Here is a 20574-nt window from a genome sequence, read left to right as displayed (position 1 = left end):
GAAACGGATCGCGGTCTGCGGCCGGGAGCGACGGACCCAGTTCTCGCGCCTGGGGGGTTGGTTTGCGATTTAAGCATCTGCGCTAAGGTTTCCCATCTGCGTTGACTCGGTGCAGTTGCTAATCTGCGGCTGACGATTCCTTAGTGCCGCCAAGGCTGGCTCCCAGGCTTTGCTCAGGTGGTGGTTAGTGTTTAACGTCCCGTCGACAACGAGGTCATTAGAGACGGAGCGCAAGCTCGGTAAGGGAAGGATTGGGAAGGAAATCGGCCGTGCCCTTTCGAAGGAACCATCCCGGCGTTTGCCTGAAACGATTTAGGGAAATCACGGAAAACCTAAATCAGGATGGCCGGAGACGGGATTGAACCGTCGTCCTCCCGAATGCGAGTCCAGTGTGATAACTACTGTGCCACCTCGCTCGGTTTTGCTCAGGTGAAACGCCGTGTCTCTGTTTATTAGGTCACTGCTTATACGTATTTCGACCGGCTCTTTGATGATGGAGTCCCAGTATGTGGAAGCTTACGAGAGGATTTTGGTTTCTTCATAGTTTTTGCCGTGTCAAGGCAGTGTTCAGCAACTGCAGATTTCTCTGACTGACCCAACCTCGTGTGACGTTTATGTTCGTCGCATCTGTCTTTAACTGTACGACACGTCTGGCCAATATAAGACTTCCCACAGTGGCACGAGATTTTATATACTCCTGGTCTCCTCAGGCCGAGGTTGTCTTTAACAGAGCCGAGCATTGATTGCACTCGTGCTAGAGACCGGAAAACACATTTAATCCGGTATTTCTAGAAAATTCTGCCCTTCTTAAAAGACACGCCACCGACATACGGTAGAAAAACCAACCCCGTGGCGTTCTCTGCTTCTTCAGGCTGTTCTTGAGGTTTGGAGCGTGCTGGTCGAAACGCATTCCGGATCTGCTTCTCGGAGTACCCATTCTGGGCAAACACAGAGCGGAGATGACTAAACTCTGCCGATAAGCTAACCTGACCTGAGATGGTTCTAGCCCTATGCACTAGCGTCCGTAATACACCGCTGCGCTGTGAGGGGTGATGACAGCTCTTAGCTTGTAAATACAAGTCTGTGTGCGTTGGCTTCCGAAACACACTGTGATCCAAGGAGCCGTCTCCCTTTCTACGAACCAAAACTTCCAGAAATGGGAGTTCACCATCTTTCTCTATCTCCATGATGAAACAGATGCTTGGATGGAGGGAGCTCAGATGTTCCAGAAAAGAAGAAAGCGTTGCTGTCCCTTGCGACCATACCACAAACGTATCATCTACATCTCCAAAAACATTTGCGTTTCAAAACCGCCATCTGAAGTGCTTTGTCCTCGAAATCTTCCATAAAAAGTTTAGCTACTATGGGAGACAGAGGGCTACCCATAGCAACACCGTCAGTCTACTCAAAATACTGATCGGTGAATAAAAAGTAAGTAGAGGTAAGCACGTGTTTGAAAAGGTGTAAGATGTCCTCTTCCAGCTTAGCTCCTATGAGTTGCAATGAGTCAAAGCCACTCGTGTGAACAAAGAAACCACATCGAAACTCACTAGTAAATCGATAGATTCAAGGCGCAGATTCTTCAGTCGCTGTATAATATCTTCTGAGTTTCGAATATGGTATTCACATTTCCCCACCATGGGACTCAGAAGAGAAGCCAGATGTTTAGCTAGGTGGTATGTTGAGGCACCTATATTACTGACGATAGGGTGAAAGTGGAACATACTTCTTATGTATCTTTGGCGTATAAAAATAGGCATATAAAACATTACTATTATTATTTTACACATTGTACTAACCGTATTTAAAGTTGTGTTCCCAGATCCTGGCTTTGCTCCGTGATTCAAATTATTTTCATAATTCTGTCTCATATTTTATTGCCTTTCATGACCCGCACTAATTGTAAATTATCATATTTGATGCTGGTAGGAGAGGATCTTATACAAAAACATGACAAATCTAATGACACCACTGAAATTATAATATAGACACAAATTCACTAAAATTATAACAATATTTATAAGGCCAATATTAAAGTTGTAAACACCTTTATACAAATTTTTTACAGAAGTAATGACAAGAGCTACAGACATGCTACGTACGTGTGCGACACACAGTTGTACATTTTCATCTCGTCGTTGAACAGACGCACAAATTGTTATAAATACATTATTTAGTATCTCATACAACAGCGCCAAAATAAAACAGTTCTTCACAGATGCACTATAGATTGCCATCAGTTTGAATGATTTGCCCTGTTGTCCCAGATTCTTTATGTTTATTTGATAAGTTAATGTTTGTAATATGACTGAACAATCCAGTACTGCAACGTAAGCTGAATAAAGACGTGAGTTTGACTACCTTTCTGCATTCTCTTTGTCATGTATGAAGTCTAAATCGAAGCTGACGATTCTGTGTTTAATAATGTAATATCAATCTGCAGATTATCTGGAAGTGTACACAATCTGTGTTTGAAATATGTAAAGATGGTAACATAATAATGATCGTCTAGTTACAAGATGCTCACTTTACTTTTGTGGTTGGTTACATATAAAACTCTTAAGCAGGCGCACAGGCTATGTATTTTGTTGTTTATGTCTTTGTGGGTGAGATTGTTTGGTGAGGTTTGCGCGGCTGGTGAACCACAGGAGTTTAACTTTTGTTTAGGAACCATAATTATTTCCGTGTGCACCTATGGTATTTGAACAGTGAGTGCTAGTCTATTTGTCAGTGACTGAACTTTTTCCTTGACGAAACAGTTATTGTATGTAGTCTTGACTGAACGTATTTTAATTCAGGAATTTAATTCAGTTTGAGCGATTTGGGTGCACAGCAGAATGCCTTTGGATTATTTCGTTGTTGCCCGTAAACGCTCTGCTTGCTCTGGTAAGTCAATGTAATGATCTCTTGTTGCTTTATTGTGTGCAAATGTCAGCTTTTGCGATTGATCTGAGTGAACCGATAGGGAAATTTAATCCTGTGGTTAGGCTACAACATTATCCTGAGGTATCATTCCTATTATGTCTCATTACTTCCATAGAGTAACTCATATTATTGCATAAAAGTTTCACTGAATGTCTCAGCTAAATTAATTTGCGTCATGAAACATACATTATTCTATAAAGGCTTAAAGCATCAGTGCATGATCAAACTCTTAATTTGAGGATGAGCTATATTCAAATCAAGATTGTGTGCTCAGATTCTGCTGGTTACGAAGCAACAAATTGATACCAACTGGCAATCAATATCACATCATTTTATTAGTTACCAGCCCACAGTGAAATCGGAAATGTTATAGAATAATTTCTCAGAAACGAACTACAAAAGTTGAGACCAACAGAAAACGTTATGTACGGCCTCTTACAGAAATGTAAAAGGACCCCCTGTTCCAGTGTTTAATAAAAAAATGTTGATGCTTATAACTTTTCTTTATTTGCTATTGTGTACCAATATAATAATAATAATAATGATAATAATGATGAAAATGATAATTATAATTACTTGTATTAGTATTATTTTTGCAGTACGTTATGATTCATATGAAATAGATAAGTATTTGTCAATGTAACTGAATGATGCACACTAAATTAAGTCGTAACGTTTTGTAATCGCTGTATCTGATTCATTTGCCGTTATTTCTCAATATATAACGTATTGCTAAGACCATGGGTGAATCTGGGCGTAAAATTATTCTGTTAGAGGAGATTACTTTTAAATTCCAGTTTCACTAGGTAAACTGATACTTTCTTTCGAGACTTGAAGGTAAATTTCATATATTTAATCGTAAGTGGAGAAATAGTAAATTATTTACACTTACAAATTTACATAGAAAGGTTCGTATGGGTCTGTGTCTATCATATACAACAGAACCCTGCAAGTGCATTTGTCAGTAGTGTCGTTGGCTTAGGTCACAGTAGCGGAGGTAAAGCTACAGTCGCAACCGAATAACGATCTTTCAATGTTTCTGTAGGAACATCCTCTTTTCGTACAGTAACGGCTATCACAACTGGATGTCGTAGCTGCTGGTGATATGACTGTGGTCCATGAAACTTTACCTTCTTGGATGTTCTAGTTGTGGGAGACACCGATGGAAGATTGAAACGAAGTTTTCGGGAAATTCACGCACAGACATATCTGCATAACTCCAGCCATTATCCAAAACAAAAGATGGATGCCATTAGCAGTCTTGTGACAGAACCGAAGTAATTTGCACGGCGGTACATCTGGACCCCAAAGTAATACATCTGAAGCAGGTTTTCAAGAAAAATGCCTATTCTGAAAAATGAGTAAATGGGGTTCTACAACAAAATAGCAAGACACCGAAAGACAACAGTACAACACAACGATGGATGAACACAATTTAACTGCCCTTTATCAAAAAAGTAACAGATCGGAAACATCTTACAGAAACGTAACATCAGACTGGTTTTAATACCAGCTAAGAAAATGTCAAGAACACCTGGCTAAAGGATAAAGGTGATCTTTGCTCTGCGAAGATGCTCGTCAAATACACCTGTCGGTCGCGAGGAGAGGAGAGGGGATACACAGTTGAGCTTGTGTGTTAGGTATGAACAGTCGAGTTTTGGTTTCGTAGCGGTATGCAGAAAAAATGGAGATTTTTGGGAATTATATTATGGATTAATAGAAGGTTTTTGATAGACAAAAAAAGAATTGATTTTTACATTGGTACGATTATACTCTTTGTGAAAAATGAATTACAGATAATGATTGTTTTATTCGTGGCAGCGGTTTGATAATGTAGCATACTCGGTTCTTCAGGCTTCAGATAAGGCATCTTATTTCTTTTCATTTTTGTTGTTGTTAGGATTTATCGAGCGCTGTGAGAGAAATTGATTTAGGAATTGGATTTCGGAATTTTGCCTAAGAAAAAATTATAGGTGTGTAGTTTATTCTTGGATTATAGTTATGGGATTGCTGGCAAAGATTCATTGAATGTTATTAAGTCAAATGATATGAGATTGCTATCGAGTTCATTTAACACAGTTGTTATCCACAACCCAGGAGGCAATTTTCAATTTATTTAGAAGTATTATCAAAAAGTATGAATCAAGAATGATAGAAATGTTTTTAGAGAACGTATTGCATCTTTGCGTATCTCACTAGTTAAATTTTTGCAGCTCTGTTGTCGAGACGAGCTGTAGCTACGAGAACAGTTAGCACAGTGTTATCCGGTGCGAACCAGGTAAGGCATATAGTGTGGAAAACAGATTATTTCTTTAATTAAATTTCACAGGGACTAATTTTAGTTTCAAAGTAATCAGTTTTTCATCGAAGTTCATAGCCGTATTTTGTGATAACAGTAAGTCTCAGTCAGGACTTGATTTTCTTAGAATTCTCACAGTTAGACTTCTCTGTGCATTCTCGCAGTTCAATTTTGTAACCAACAGTTGCTGTTACTCATGCTATCAGCAACTAACAGACAGTTTAACATTAAAACATAATTAACATTAGAGATTCACTTATACTAAAATACATTTGAACAGGTAACTACCACGGTAAGGTCATCATTACATTGGGACTGCCAGGAGAAGCGTAAATACATGGCTGAAGGAATTGACAAGTCTTTACCGACTATGGAAAACAAAGTCAGCTGTAGCAGACCGTAGGAATTAACTAAAGTTTTCCGAAACCAAAATCATGCAGTGACGAACTGTTATGCTCAGTTTATAGAGAAGGCACAGAAATACATATACACATTCATAATTTTAACAGGAAAGAAGAAGAGGTGAAACTTAGTGATATCACAGTGGCGACACTCCGTCTCGTATTTGTTACCCCCAACGATGGCGCCGACCAGCAATCGACACTTCTGCGTACGATATCGGATGAGTGCGAATGCTGAAGTTTATATTGGTTTGTAACAATTTTTACCGTAGGGAATATTTTTAATGCCAGAAAAATCGGCAACTAAGAAATTACACCACATCTCTGATTAATTAGTTTACTAAAGGGGCTGGAAGGTTCGAACTGCATTACACGCCAGTTTATTTATGATTCTCTTGTAACGTACAGACATTCAGTGAACAAATTTCGTTTTTCTTTAATAACAAAAAATGCTAATAAACACAAGAAAACCATATATTTCACGAATAGATGTCGTTTATCTATCGAACAAAGCAGAGTTTTATTCGCTACAGTTTCAGCCAAATCAGTGAATGTGGAACGTAGGAAACGTATATGGAATGTAATACCTAAATTATTTAACGTATCAAATAAACCACCACAACTGTAGCTCAAGGGAAAACCACATAGACGTGATAAACCATCTAAACAAGAAAACTGTTTCTCAACACAGGAGAAACGAATTCCGTAGTTGTTGGTAAATCTGTGCCACGAAAAGGCAAGATCCTTCAACACGTTCGTTTTTGAGGCAAAAGTTATTACATTTAGAAAAACATTCGTGCATTAGAAAGTCGAGTGAAGTGTAAGAAAGGGTGAAACATTTAACTCTCTAAGACTTTTTTAAGTGTCAGGGAAAGTGTGTAAGACAATAACCGCAAGTAACAACAAAAATAAACACTTCTCAGGCATGAAATGTTTATATTCTCTTGATTACAGCGGAATAAGCTGCGAATATAGACATATTCTAAAGTATTTCTTCATAAATAAATGAGCTGTAGCTTATTTCATTTAACCATGTGGTTAAGCTGTTTTTACATGTATTTCAAGATAATTCACGACTCCTGGTAATTTGCTAATGCATGGACTGCAAAATGTAACCTGTTCCATTAATTGGATCGAAAATAATGAAAAACGTTACGATTACGACGCATGTGACTGCTTCCTCACCGCTTTGTGGGCTAGAGGCGTCCAGCTGTCAAACGGTAACAAATTTCGCACCAGAGAGTGTCGTGACTGCATGTATTGGACTGTGGTGATATACAGGCAGCAGCTCTACAGAAAGGATAAATAAGTTTTATCTTTGACGGACGACAGTCAACAGTTGAGTTTTATCTCTGCTGATCACGCGTCAACTCCTTGCCCACTATATTTATTAACCGCGCTATCAAAGATGGCACTCCGCGCGCTGGCTGATGGGGCGGCAGTAAATGGGAAATGCCTTTGCAGTCGCTCCCATCAGCCCTGCGCCGAGTGTGACCCTTGTTTGCGCGTACAATATGCCACACTCCGACGTCCGACCCATCAGTCGTAACTAGCAGCACTTCCAAAGACGCTAACTACAGCTCTTGACGATACGTTAGGTACGGAAAAGTTTTATGGGCCAAGACCACACAACGCGGAAGACTTACCAGCAGCTAAGACATCCTCTGTTGTTTCCAATGTGCGTAGTATCGCACCTACATTACAGTGAATCGCTGGCACGACCTTTCCCAACCGCACACGGCTGTGATTCACAACCTTTTATACTCTCCGTGACATGTTACTCGCTTGGTATCTGCTGAAAGCTGAGTTCCAGTTGCCCCTTGGGTGCACCGACCAGTTTCCCAGGGTCCTTCATCAATGGCTGCGGAGTCTTGGCGGTCGGGCTGATCCTGAAGTTGCTGATTATATGTGCCAGGGCGGTCTTGGCGACCAACTGGCCCAACCTAGGACCTGAAAGAAACAGCCAACAGCTCTTAGCTTGTGCCACTAACTACAGACAACTGCCATCGTACCACCCAAAAATGTACCAAGAAAAGAGGAAATCAAGATTGTAAGATTGGAATTTTTATAACAATGTGAGGAGACTGAGGTAGTGTCACGTACCAAGAACGGGAAGAGACTCGAAAAGCTTATCATACCGAAAAGAATAGTAGTTATCCACTCAGTACTGTTGGTAGTTAGATGACATTGATACGTGAAAGCTAAGCATCATTTCGTAAGAATACACTTAAAAAGATTATATACTTTTATATTCAAAGAACGATATCTTACTGAATTTGGTGATCCTGTTATGTGTAAATCTGCCATATATCCGAAAGAGTGATAATCAGGTTAGGAAGTAAAAAGCAGAAAATTCAAAAGATATATTTCCTCATATAAAAATAATGTTAGGGTGACAGTAAATGTACTTTTCAAACAGAAAAACCGACAGCTGTAAAACTAAGTATCAGAATCGCAAGGGAGAATGGTAGCGCTATTGCTGTTCATGTTGCGGAGAGGGGGGCGGGGCGATTGGGGGGGGGGGGGGTGGAAAACATGTAGAAACACTAGAAAAATAACACATTACGTTGCCTTGATTAATATCATGTAGGAAAGTCGTTGACATTCAGAATAGCTTTCAGTCGTCTATGAATGGATAAATACAAGTCTTGTATGGTTTTGAAAAGAATCTCACGCCATTCTTCTTGCAAAATAGTGGCAAGTTCAGATAACGATGATAGAGATGGATAGCGATGGTCTGCCATAAAACTTCAGTAATATATGGTGACTGGTGGCCAAGGCAGATGCGAAGTTCATCCACATGTTCACAGAGCCAGTCCTGGACCACCTGAACTGTGTGACCAGGGGTCCAGTAGTTTTGGAAACTAACATCATACCATGAGGTACTACTGTACAGCCAAACTGGCCACTTAATAATGATTATCTGACCATTTTGGCTGTTTGGCTGTAAAAGTCTATCTTACGGCACAATGTTTCTCAACGGTGATGCTGTGTTACAGCAATGTGACCTCCGTGGGGCCCATGAAGTACCAGTACGTTGCTGCCCAAATCATCATCGAACCTCCACCATGTTTCACTTTGGGAGCAAACCCTTCCAGAAGTTTGGAACAGTGTGGAACAAGACTCATACGACCAAATTACTTTCGTCCGCTGCTGCACAGTCCAGGTTTTATGGCTCGGTCACTATGTTTTCCTGCTATGGGCATTTGCATTGGTGAAGAGTGCTTTTGGAATTCCAGCTCGCTCTGCAAATTTCCTGCTGTGGACCTCCCTTCGTATTGTATTTGATGCTAACAGGGTTTGCGTGGGCGACATTCAGTTCTGCAGTGACTCTTACAACTGTCGTCTCATTTTTCGTCACAATCTTCTTCAATGACCGTCTGTCACAATCAACCAACACACACTTTCGTCCGTATTGTGACTCAGTGAATGGCTTTCTTCCCCTTTCCTTGTGTGCGACATAAATCTTCGACACTATGTAGCGTGAAACACCAAACACTTACGCTCACCATATAACCTCTCTTTCAGTCTTTTTAAGTTCCCGGATTCGATTCTCGGCGGGGTCAGGGATTTTCTCTGCCTCGTGATGACTGGGTGTTGTGTGATGTCCTTAGGTTAGTTAGGTTTAAGTAGTTCTAAGTTCTAGGGGACTGATGACCATAGATGTTAAGTTCCATAGTAATAAGAGCCATTTGAACCAGTCTTTTTACCTGTTTGATTTGATCGGTGTAATTACTGCAACAGACCACTGCTCAGGAGACAGTGATGATCAGGAAAATGACGCAACGGAATTTAGTAAAAAACGCAATCTGTTAGCGGAGGCACAAAGCACGGAGTCTTGAGTGGGCCTCATTGAACTTCTGTTCGTGGACATGGGATTAACTGTCTACAAGAATAAAATCACAGAGTACCATAGACTCACCATCTGTTTCACAAACGATGTATTAAAACTTGTAGGTATTAACCGTTCATTACTAACCATTTCAGTTCAAATAGTACATGCTACATCTACATCTACATTCATACTCCGCAAGCCACCCAACGGTGTGTGGCGGAGAGCACTTTACGTGCTACTGTCATTACCTCCCTTTCCTGTTCCAGTCGCGTATAGTTCGCGGGAAGAACGACTGTCTGAAAGCCTACATGCGCGCTCTAATCTCTCTAATTTTACATTCGTGATCTCCTCGGGAGGTATAAGTAGGGGGAAGCAATATATTCGATACCTCATCCAGAAACGCACCCTCTCGAAACCTGGAGAGCAAGCTACGCCGCGATGCAGAGCGCCTCTCTTGCAGAGTCTGCCACTTGAGTTTGTTAAACATCTCCGTAACGCTATCACGGTTACCAAATAACCCTGTGACGAAACGCGCCGCTCTTCTTTGGATCTTCTCTATCTCCTCCGTCAACCCGATCTGGTACGGATACCACACTGATGAGCAATACTCAAGTATAGGTTGAACGAGTGTTTTGTAAGCCACCTCCTTTGTTGATGGACTACATTTTCTAAGGACTCTCCCAATGAATCTCAACCTGGTACCCGCCTTACCAACAATTAATTTTATATGATAATTCCACTTCAAATCGTTCCGCACGCATACTCCCAGATATTTTAGAGAAGTAACTGCCACCAGTGTTTGTTCCGCTGTCATATAATCATACAATAAAGGATCCTTATTTCTATGTATTTCTAGAAATTCTCCTGGCGTAAAGAGTAGTCCATGAAGTTTAGGGAGTGCAGTAGGATAACGTTGGTTTCTTACCATGATATTTCGGATGGCAACCATTCAGTCACCATTTGAGTGTTTTGCATTGGAGATTGCTAGTTCACATCGCTGCCTTCATACAAAAATTGTAGCAAAGACTGCCGCTACATGAACGACCACTGTCGAGTTACACGCCCTCTTCGAATACTACTCCATCTGTGGAGTGCAGGTCCATCTGTACAGAAATACTACATGCTCTCCCTCTCTCGGAATGCGCACTTGCGCAGTTAAAATTAACATGTCAAAATGAATGAAATTAAATATCATTAGATTTGTCATTGGTCTTCTGTAGATTCCAGATTTGCGCAGTAGGAGATCGTCCATTGCCGAACCGAAAAGAGAACACTTCTTTGTAGCTGGACGAAGGATTGTGCCTATTTTCGATCAAATATTTCCGGCGTACGGAAGGAACGCCCTGGACTTTAACAGCTCTTTCTCCCGTTGATCGTGTGGGTAGTCATGTTTCTTCTTCCTTAAAGTTGTGCTGATCTGATTTTGAGAATATCCATTGTCATTTTACACTGAGTGTAAGTGTTCCAGCACCTTTGCAAGGCTGTCTCCATCAGACACAACATGTGCCCTGTGAACCAACGTTCGAAGGACGCCCATAGTTTGTGATGGGTGGTCGCAGACAGACGCCTGCAAATACAGGTCTGTATGTGTGGCCTCACGGTATATGTAATGCCCCAACGATCCATCCACTTCCCGTCTGATCAAGACGTCAAAAAATGACAGACAGCCGCTCTTCTCCATCTACATCGAAAATTTCAAATTCTGGCGGATAGAATTCAGATGCTGGAAAGAATGTGTGACAGTTCTTCTTCGCCAAAGGGGAACACTACATAAGTATCATCCACATATCGCCAGAAGACTTATGGTTTAAGTTCTGCCGAATCAAGTGCCCTTTTCTCAAAATCTTCCACAAAAAATTTTGCTATCAGAGGAGAGAGAGGACGATCCATGCCTTCACCGTCAATTTACTGAAAATATTCGCTGTTTAATAAAAAGCACTTTGAGGAAACGGCACGATGAAGTAGCGCTGTTATATGATCGTAAGTATGTTCAAAGCTTATGGCCTTCGTCATCTCAGACCCCGAAAATTTGTCACTGGAACAGTAGAGAAATAGAGTAAAAGTGGTTCGATAAGCACTGTACCAGGATCTTAACTGTGAACTGCAGAGTAGTGATGTAGATGTAGCTGAGTTAGCTGACCTCTAAGTTAGCTTTCGCCAGGATTGTTATAATGAAAGACGTATGAACCGGGTGAGTGACAAAAAGAATGGGGTAGCACCAAAGTTTACGCCCTCTTCCTAATAATTGGGTGATGGTTGCTGTTCTGGCTACAAGTGCATCTCGGAGACCCCAGCACGATTTATCATTAATTATGGAAGGGTCAGACGAATCTTCCAATGACAACATTCACGCTCAAATATTCATATAATAGAGATTCAGAAGAAACAAGAATAAAGAAAAACTTCACCACTATGCACGTGGTAGGCAAACGGCCGTTCCCTTGGGTTGAGTGCACGAAGAAAGTGAAAAAGAATTCATCGATAAGAATAAACTCTTAATAGTTGCAGCATAGAAGAAGTTCTGAAATTAATTTGTGAGTTTTACCCCGAGAATCGGTAACTGTGACATGTAACGTTTCTCAGAATCTCGAACACGTGGTCGTCACAAACAAAAATGCTGGATAAAATGAGTGGTAAAATTCAGAATAGCTGACCAAATTGAACAGGATACATTACTGTGAGTCACGATCTGCGAAATTAAGGCTCTCAGGTCCGTACTTAAAGCGTGCTGGGACAACTAAGACATGTGCAAATTTAAGTCCGATCTGAAATAGAAATTAGCGACATTTCAGAAATGTGATCAATTATACTATACTCATGACATCACCAACGAAAGAAATCGGACTGGTGTGAGAAAATACGAGACCACATGTCTGAACAGGGGTAGAGCACAACATAGTTTGCATGCGTCGTCAAGAGCAACTGGTTATGACGTTCCGAAGTTAACCAGAAAAATTCCCTATACCGCTCAAGGAGGAATGAGTGCAAGACAATCTTGACTGGAGCTGAAATTTACAAAAATAGGATAATTCATTAATTATGAATAAGTACTCTCACACTCAGTCGGTGTCGACCGTCTCGCATCTCTCGGAACACTGCTGAGCGAACCCTTTTGGAATCGATGCATTCCGTTCCTCCGGACGTGCCCAGAGAGCTCCCTATTGTGTGGTGTCAACTTGTACCGGAGCTTCGCCCAAGGCGAACAGAAACCTCTTTGTTACCTGGTACGTGCTTTATAGGGTTGTCTATTCTGCCACAATAGCAGACTACTTTTACTCCAACAGATCTACACTACCGGACATTAAAATTGCTACACCAAGAAGAAATGCAGATGATATATGGGTATTCATTGGACAAATATATTATACTAGAACTGACATGTGATTACATTTTCACGCAATTTGGGTGCATAGATCCTTAGAAATCAGTACCCAGAACAGCCACCTCTGACCACAATAACGGCCCTGATACGCCTGGGCATTGAGTCAAACAGAGCTTGGATGGCGTGTACAGATACAGCTGCCCATGCAGCTTCAGCACAATACCACAGTTCATCGAGAGTAGTGACTGGCGTATTGCGACTAGCCAGTTGCTCGGGCACCATTGACCAGACGTTTTCAATTGGTGAGAGATCTGGAGAATGTGATAGTCACGGCAGCAGTCGAACATTTTCTGTATCCAGAAGGGCCCGTACAGGATCTGCAACATGCGGTTGTGCATTATCCTGCTGAAATGTAGGGTTTCGCAGGGATCGAATGAAGGGTAGAGCCACGGGTCGTAACACAACTGAAATGTAATGTCCACTGTTCAAAGTGCCGTCAATGCGAACAAGAGGTGACTGAGACTTGTAACCAATGGCACCCCGTACCATTACACAGGATGATACGGCAGTATGGCGGTGACGAATACACGCTTCCAATATGCATTCACCGCGATGTCGCCAAACACGGATGCGACCATCATGATGAAGTAAACAGAACCGGGATTTATCCGAAAAAATGCTGTTTTGCCATTGGTGCACCCATGTTCGTCGTTGAGTACACCATCGCAGGGGCTCATGTCTGTGATGCATCGTCAAGGGTAACCGCAGCCATGGTCTCCGAGCTGATAGTCCATGCTGCTGCAAACGTCGTCGAACTGTTCGTGCAGGTGGGTGTTGTCTTGCAAACGTCCCCATCTGTTGACTCAGGGATCGAGACGCGGCTGCACGATCCGTTACAGCCATGCGGATAAGATTCCTGTCATCTCGACAGCTGGTGATACGATGCCGTTGGGATCCAGCACGGCGTTCCGTATTACCCTCCTGAACCCACCGATTCCATATTCTGCTAACGGTCATTGGATCTCGACCAACGCGAGCAGCAATGTCGAGATACGATAAACTGTAATCGCGATAGGCTACAATCCGACCTTTATCGATGTCGGAAACGTGATGGTACGCATTTCTCCTCCTTACACGAGGCATCACAACAAAGTTTCACCAGGCAACGCATGTCAACTCCTATTTGTGTATGAGAAATCGTTTGGAAACTTTCCTCATGTCAGCACGTTGTAGCTGTCGCCACCGGTGCCAACCTTGTGTGAATGCTCTGAAAAGTTAATCATTTGCATATCACAGCATCTTCTTCCTGTCGTTTAAATTTCGCTACTGTAGCACGTCATCTTCGTGGCGTAGCAATTTTAATGACCAGTAATGTAGATACCGGAATTTACCTTCTACACTCTCATTCATCGTTTTCATTCATCAGGTGAGAGGAGGAAAGACATACTGCTCATAAATGTGTTGAATTTGTGTATTGGGCTCCGATTATTACCAAAAATCTTATTAAAATGTGAGGTAAAGTACAGATAATATATTTTGTGGCCATTATAGACACGCTCAGCTGCTCAGTCTGTTTTCTTTATGTAGCTTATAGTTTGCACCCAGAATTGAGGTGTCAGATGTGGGTACACTATCTTAATTGTTCAGCAAAATGATGAATCTTATGTAGAGACCCTTCAGTGGTTTGGGCAGACCAGCAGGACCGTCGATGCCCAGTGTGTTAAGTATAAGCCCGACACATGTATGCAACGGCAGACCAAATCTACTACCGTAGAACATTGCCTTGGTACCGATCATAATCTGAAATACAACAGAGACTCTGGCGTGCATTTACGGGTACTTGGATAATGTTGTCAAGGAAGGAATTAAGATTAAATTAGCAAGTGACCTTATAAACAGACGAAGTTCCTGTCTGAATTTTGCTTGGAATCTTGTTCTCTGCCTGTCAGACAACGGAAGGAGTTAAGGCTACTTGCTGATCTGTCGAAACATCGGCTGTAGTCGAAGACGCATCCCAGCTCTATGGCCGTAAGTTGCCTGAAAATTTTATACTCTGGAGGAAATTAATTACGAAAATATTGGTATCAAATTCTCTTTCTCAAATGGAGCTGTAGGCTAATAGTTTCTGCTGCTAGTGTTGTTGTTCTAGAAGAGACGAATTCAACAGCGTTTCGCTCTTCAGAATCCGGTTACTCGTTTAAGAGTAATTTCAATATTTAGAACATAGGATTTATCTTATATGAAACGGATTGTTGTTATATGTGAAAGTCTGCAATTTCATACCCAATAAAGAAATACGTCACACCGGATAGAGACGATACAGCGTATTTCATTGTCGCTATATCGGTATAAAAGGAGCACGGAGAAAATGAAGCTTTCATTCTGTATTTGTCGTTCACGAGCGTCTAGCGCTGAATTCTGATTAGTTTGAAAAAGTAAGTGTCTTTTACGAACCAAGAAAAACTACGTATGCTACTTGAGAATGCAGAAGGAAAGTGAAATGAACAGCTGACTTGTGCACAGAATGATATTCCAAACAGAATGACAATTCAGCGAACGCGCAAAACGTTGTTATATGAAAGGCAGTAGAATATTAAGCGAAAGATAAGGAGAAAGCCTACAACGAACGGAGCAAACGAAATAAGTTCTGCCAGATGTTTCTCATAACCCACAGTTGGCTTTAGAGAAACTGCTAGTGCCTCTGGAATTAGTTACCCATCGTTCTCCGCATTTTAAGAGCTTTCATTCGTATTATGCCAGTTTACCAGCAGATTAAACAACGGGGTTTTTCTGGGGTAAACTCAGAGATGAATTCTATGCCCAAGTTCCTACACCACAAGAGGATTTAAAATATCACATTGTTGCAGCATATGCAATGATATGGAAGGAATCTCTTCAGTCTGTCCACAAGTCCTTGTACTACCGAAACGTGTATTGCTGCAGACAGGGGACATTTCGGAAAATTTATAATGTAAATATGAAGAGCCGCAGGATAGTGTACTTGTTGCTATGGTAAACATTAAAAACCTTGACTGGCGACGGAAGAGGCGGGGTAGAACACGTCAATAGCCACACAGAATTCCAGCAACGAAGGATTCAAATGTGAGAGTGAATTTCAAAGCGATTGCTACACACCGTATAGGCTGGGGCGCCATTCCCAGGAATACAGCAGAATGACATCATGGGGACAGATTCCAGCGTAGTGGTGGCCACAAGAAGTGATGCAAGAGTTACTATTCAGTACACTGACATAGCAGCATGTGTATCTGAAAAGCAGAGTTATGAAATTCTGAAAGGAACGAAATGAGCTGACCAGACGATAAAAGCAGGAAAAGTGACGCATGATGAACATGTGTCAACCGCACATAAATATTGCTCACCTCCAATGGATACAGGCTCATTGTGCTGCCGATCAGCCTGGTGAAGGGACTTATGCTGGCTAGCTGTTTACCCATGTAGCTGTCTACGAGCTCCTGTGGCAGCAAGTCCTACCGTGAGGACTCTGACACTGCCTGTCGCAGTGCCATCATCCATGCTGAGACCGATGGGAAGCGCCGATAACCTCAGCACTGAGCGCCCGTCACCTTCTTCCCTCCACACGTAGATGGGAAGAACTTCGGCGTCTTCGATCAGCAGGACTTTTTTTTTTTGAATGGCTCATTAATGACTGTCGCCATCTTTCACCACGAGGGTCTCCGACTTCCATTCCCACCCAGGGACATGCAGCTGTGCATCCATCAGCACGAGGAACGAGTTTACACAGTAGCCCATCACCTACTCCTGATGGCAGATAGAGTTGGTGGTGGCTGTCTTTCGTGTGTGCAGCCTACGACAGCGCCATGGGTACCCTGGTCTATATCTGTGTACAGCTTCATATGGTGCAGGTGCAGCATCGTATAAGTACGGTGGGTTGCCAGCCTTGTGACGCCACAGGGCTGGGTTGGCGCCGTGTTAGCCACATTCCTCGGTGACACTTTGTCGATCTGTTGACCTCGAGTTGAGCGTGAACTACCACCTACCAGAGCATCTGGCCAGGTAGCCGGTACAAATGAAATTTTAAGGAAGTACTTTTGGATCTTATTTTTGTTGCTGTAGCTGATATAATATGTCAATGCAAGTGTGTATCTTTATCAACTCATAACACGAAATTATTATTTAAACTTGTCATAACTCAGTTCCCTAATTTACAAATCCACTGAATTTTTGACGTGCACCTTTCTTTCAAGACTCTGGCAGAAACAAGAGCTGAAGTGTTACCATAGTTAACCGATGTATCATCCTTAGATGGCATGATCTTTGCCTTTTAGTTCATATGTCGGTCCAACTACATGTAGCCAAGTATGATTAGTGGCAGTTTTAAATTAAGCTTCACACCACTATTTTGATGTTGTAAGCAGATATAGTTGCGTCAAGCTTGAGCTCTCTATCAGCCTGGCTGTCCAGTTGGTTACAACAACCCTAACTTGTGCATGAGACAGGTATCATTTTATGTTCAAAACAAGCAAGTCTGAAATTCTAAATAATTCTAAATATTGTAATTTCTCCGAAACTGCTAATCGAATTTTGAAGAGTCAAACTCCGCTTAATTCATATCTTTTAGAATTATGATACTAGCAGGACAAATTACTATTCTATAGTTCCATTTGAAAAAGTAAAAAAAAGTACTGGTGTTCCTGTAATCAACACATGTAGGAGAGATTGGACGTCATTTAGTGAGGACGTTTTCACAATTGCGTGGAGAAAGAATTGAGAGACCTTAAACTATTCTGCTAATATCTTCGGTGAAGAGCTTTGCTGAATCGCCACGTCTACTTTTATAATGAGGTTTGATAGTACCAGTATGTAACTGCTGCTGTAGATAAGCATGGTAGCGATCCGCTAGTAGCAGCAGCCTGGTACCTGGCGATTGTAAGTGTATACTTGTCATCGTAGCTACCAGGCTGCTACGTTGAGTTTGCTTCTGCAAGTAGTCGACACCTATCCTATTTCAAGTGTACGTCTATCACATCTAAACAAGAACATACGTAATTTTTCACTTATTTTCAATCTGAGAAGGTTTCCTCCCTTAATTTTATGTTACGAATATTCTTCATCTTATATTTGCTGTTTACGAATTAACAACTTTATATTCTTAGGTAGTTGACTCCATACAACCTTCAACTATCAGAGAGCAGATACGTCAAACTGTGAGAGCGTCTATCGGTCTGTTTAGTCGACTAATGACTTTATAACGGTTCAGTTGCCTGTAATTGTATACAGAAAATAGTAGTTGTATACATAAAATAGTAAGTATATCATCTGGTACTGACTCATTAAGAAGGAGAAACCAATAATGAAACTATTTTTGTGTGACCCGGGGCAGTAAAACAAAATAATAGAATTTTGTTAGCAGACGGTCACCGATTTCCTCGTAAGCAGTATGCTTAACGTAAGGTATGTGGGTTGGTTGCTAGCATTTTTCTGGCAACCGGGACGTCATGATTTAGTTTCTCATAATCTGCGCAAAATACCCTTCAGGGGAGATTTACACAGGAGGTGTACATTGTTGCGGTTGGACTATAATAGTCTCGTTTAGGAGTTGGAGGTTTTCCTCTGACTTTCCGAAAATAGCAGGGTTCTATACCATTACGAAATAATACACCGAAGGAGGCTACAGTTGGTAGAAAAATGCAACGAGAGGGAGAAGGGAATGATCAATGAGACCACCTGTGTTTGAGACAAAAGCCAACCGTTCTGATCCTGATGCATTTAAGCCTGAAAAGCCTGGAATTTTAAACAATTTTGAGGTTGCTTGGGGCTAGCTAAATGGAGGAATCGGCTGTCGGACATCCTGGGTGTAGTAAGTTAAGTCACGTGTCAACGAGACAATTTATGCCGAAATACTGGAATCCAATTAATCGACCATTTTCAGGTAGCGTTCGTTCAACTTATCCTAGATAACGAAAGACCATGTTTTAACATACAACTGTATCACAAGTGCATCAGACGAATTAATACTAATAATCATAATTTTAAATCTTTTATAACTACAAAAATATTTCAGATTTTCCAAATCTAAGATTTGGAATCAGCACAAAATTTCCTTTAAGATGAGGCATTTTACACAACACTTAACCGTTTAAAATTTTATGAAAATTACATATATTTTAATCGAAAAAGCGATAGAATGAAGGGTGGAAGGAATAACTGACAAATACTGTTGCTAAGACGTTAATATACATTATATTAATTAAATATACGAAGTAAAAAGTCTTATGTATAAATTAAAATAGTGGTTGTCATCAGACGGCTTAATCTACTGTCAAGTACATATTTATACTTCGTTTTTGTGATCTCACATCCATTAAACTGGTGGGGAGATGCATGCTTATATATAGATTTTTAAGAGACGACACAGGCAGTTCAGTGTAAGTTAATTTTGGAATAGATATTGTTGCGAATGCCTTCCAAAGTTAGGTTGGCAGAATGAAGAAACATGACCAACATATACTGATGTTTGTGTGTGTGTGTGTGTGTGTGTGTGTGTGTGGTTTGTTTACACAACAGAATTATTTCTATGGCGACATTGTTTGACTAACTGCTTGATACATGGAACATAGTGCCACCACAAATGATCTCTGGGACCAAACTCCTGGAATGGACTGCAGCCAGACTAATTCATCATTGACTGTCAGCGAAATCCATAAAATCGACTTGTGTCGTAATAGTATGGGGGCTCGGAATTTAATTCGTCATTGGCCATGAGACGTCTCAAGCTATCAGTTTCAACGTTGGAAGTTAGAGATCTACATAGTTCATCCTCCGGCACAGAAGATCCGACAAATGTGTTTCCTCGCACGGGTGTGGAATTCTAAGCAGTTTTTTTTTCCTGGTTTTGGTAGACTCCCATTGTGGCCTTGCGGGGACGCACGTCGTTGGTAGAGAGAGGCGTAACAAGAGATCGTTTAGCTGTTAACTAGTTGGAGATCGTGTATGGCAGAAGACAAGGACGTGACGAAGTTGTTTTCGTATAAAGCAGAAAGACTGATGCTACAACAGCGTTATTTCAACTCCCCGTGAAGAGGTGAGATGGCAACGGACAAAAACTGCTTTTCAGTGAAAGGATATACATATTTAAAAGAAGTCTTGAAATACATATAAACAGATGAGAATAAATGATCGTTTTAACATACTGAAGCACAATTTTTATGATGCTGAAAACTTTTAGACGATAAATTACATTTAAAATATAATCACTGATGACAATGTTAATGATGCTTTAGTATAGCAGTGATGCTAGTGGTGAATCAAAATGATTACGGTCACCATGGAGGTGGAATGATGGGCATGACTATGGGGCCATGTTGAAGCGCAGACAGCGACCATAAGTAGATAAAATGGTTCAAATGGCTCTGTGCACTATGGGACTTAACTTCAGAGGTCATCAGTCCCCTAGAACTTAGAACTACTTAAATCTAACTAACCTAAGGACATCACACACATCCATGCCCGAGGCAGGATTCGAATCTGCGACCGTAGCGGTCGCGCGGTTGCAGACTGCAGCGCCTAGAACCGCTCGGCCACTCCGGCCGGCTATAAGTAGATAGGTAGAGGCAAGGGGGACGACGAAAATGGAAGGACGTTGTGAGGTGTAACACTGTGATTATGGTTGAAAAGGGAGTATTTGTGAGAAAGGATTTCATCGTTGAATAGTGAGAGTTAATGCAGTTCCGCCAGGAGAAGGTGGATAAGGCATGAAGATGCGTGGAAAGTGGCATGTTAATGTAGTAGCGCAGCAGGGTAATTAACAGGT

At 41.4% G+C, this 20574-nt stretch overlaps 1 protein-coding gene across 1 annotated transcript in view; it reads right to left on the bottom strand.

Annotated features, from left to right (window-relative positions):
• Window positions 1-7402: 7402 nt before the first annotated feature.
• The window catches only part of LOC126285136 (cytochrome P450 6j1-like), a 106928-nt gene continuing 93756 nt past the window's right edge, over window positions 7403-20574 (bottom strand). Inside the window, exon 7 of the mRNA XM_049984456.1 lies at window positions 7403-7575. Coding sequence (XP_049840413.1) covers window positions 7403-7575 — 173 coding nt within the window. The remainder of the gene's footprint in view (window positions 7576-20574) is intronic.

This window comes from Schistocerca gregaria, chromosome 8 (genome assembly GCF_023897955.1).
Source record: "Schistocerca gregaria isolate iqSchGreg1 chromosome 8, iqSchGreg1.2, whole genome shotgun sequence".
Classification (NCBI taxonomy): Eukaryota; Metazoa; Arthropoda; class Insecta; order Orthoptera; family Acrididae; genus Schistocerca; species Schistocerca gregaria.
This window is presented reverse-complemented; position numbering and strand designations above follow the sequence as displayed.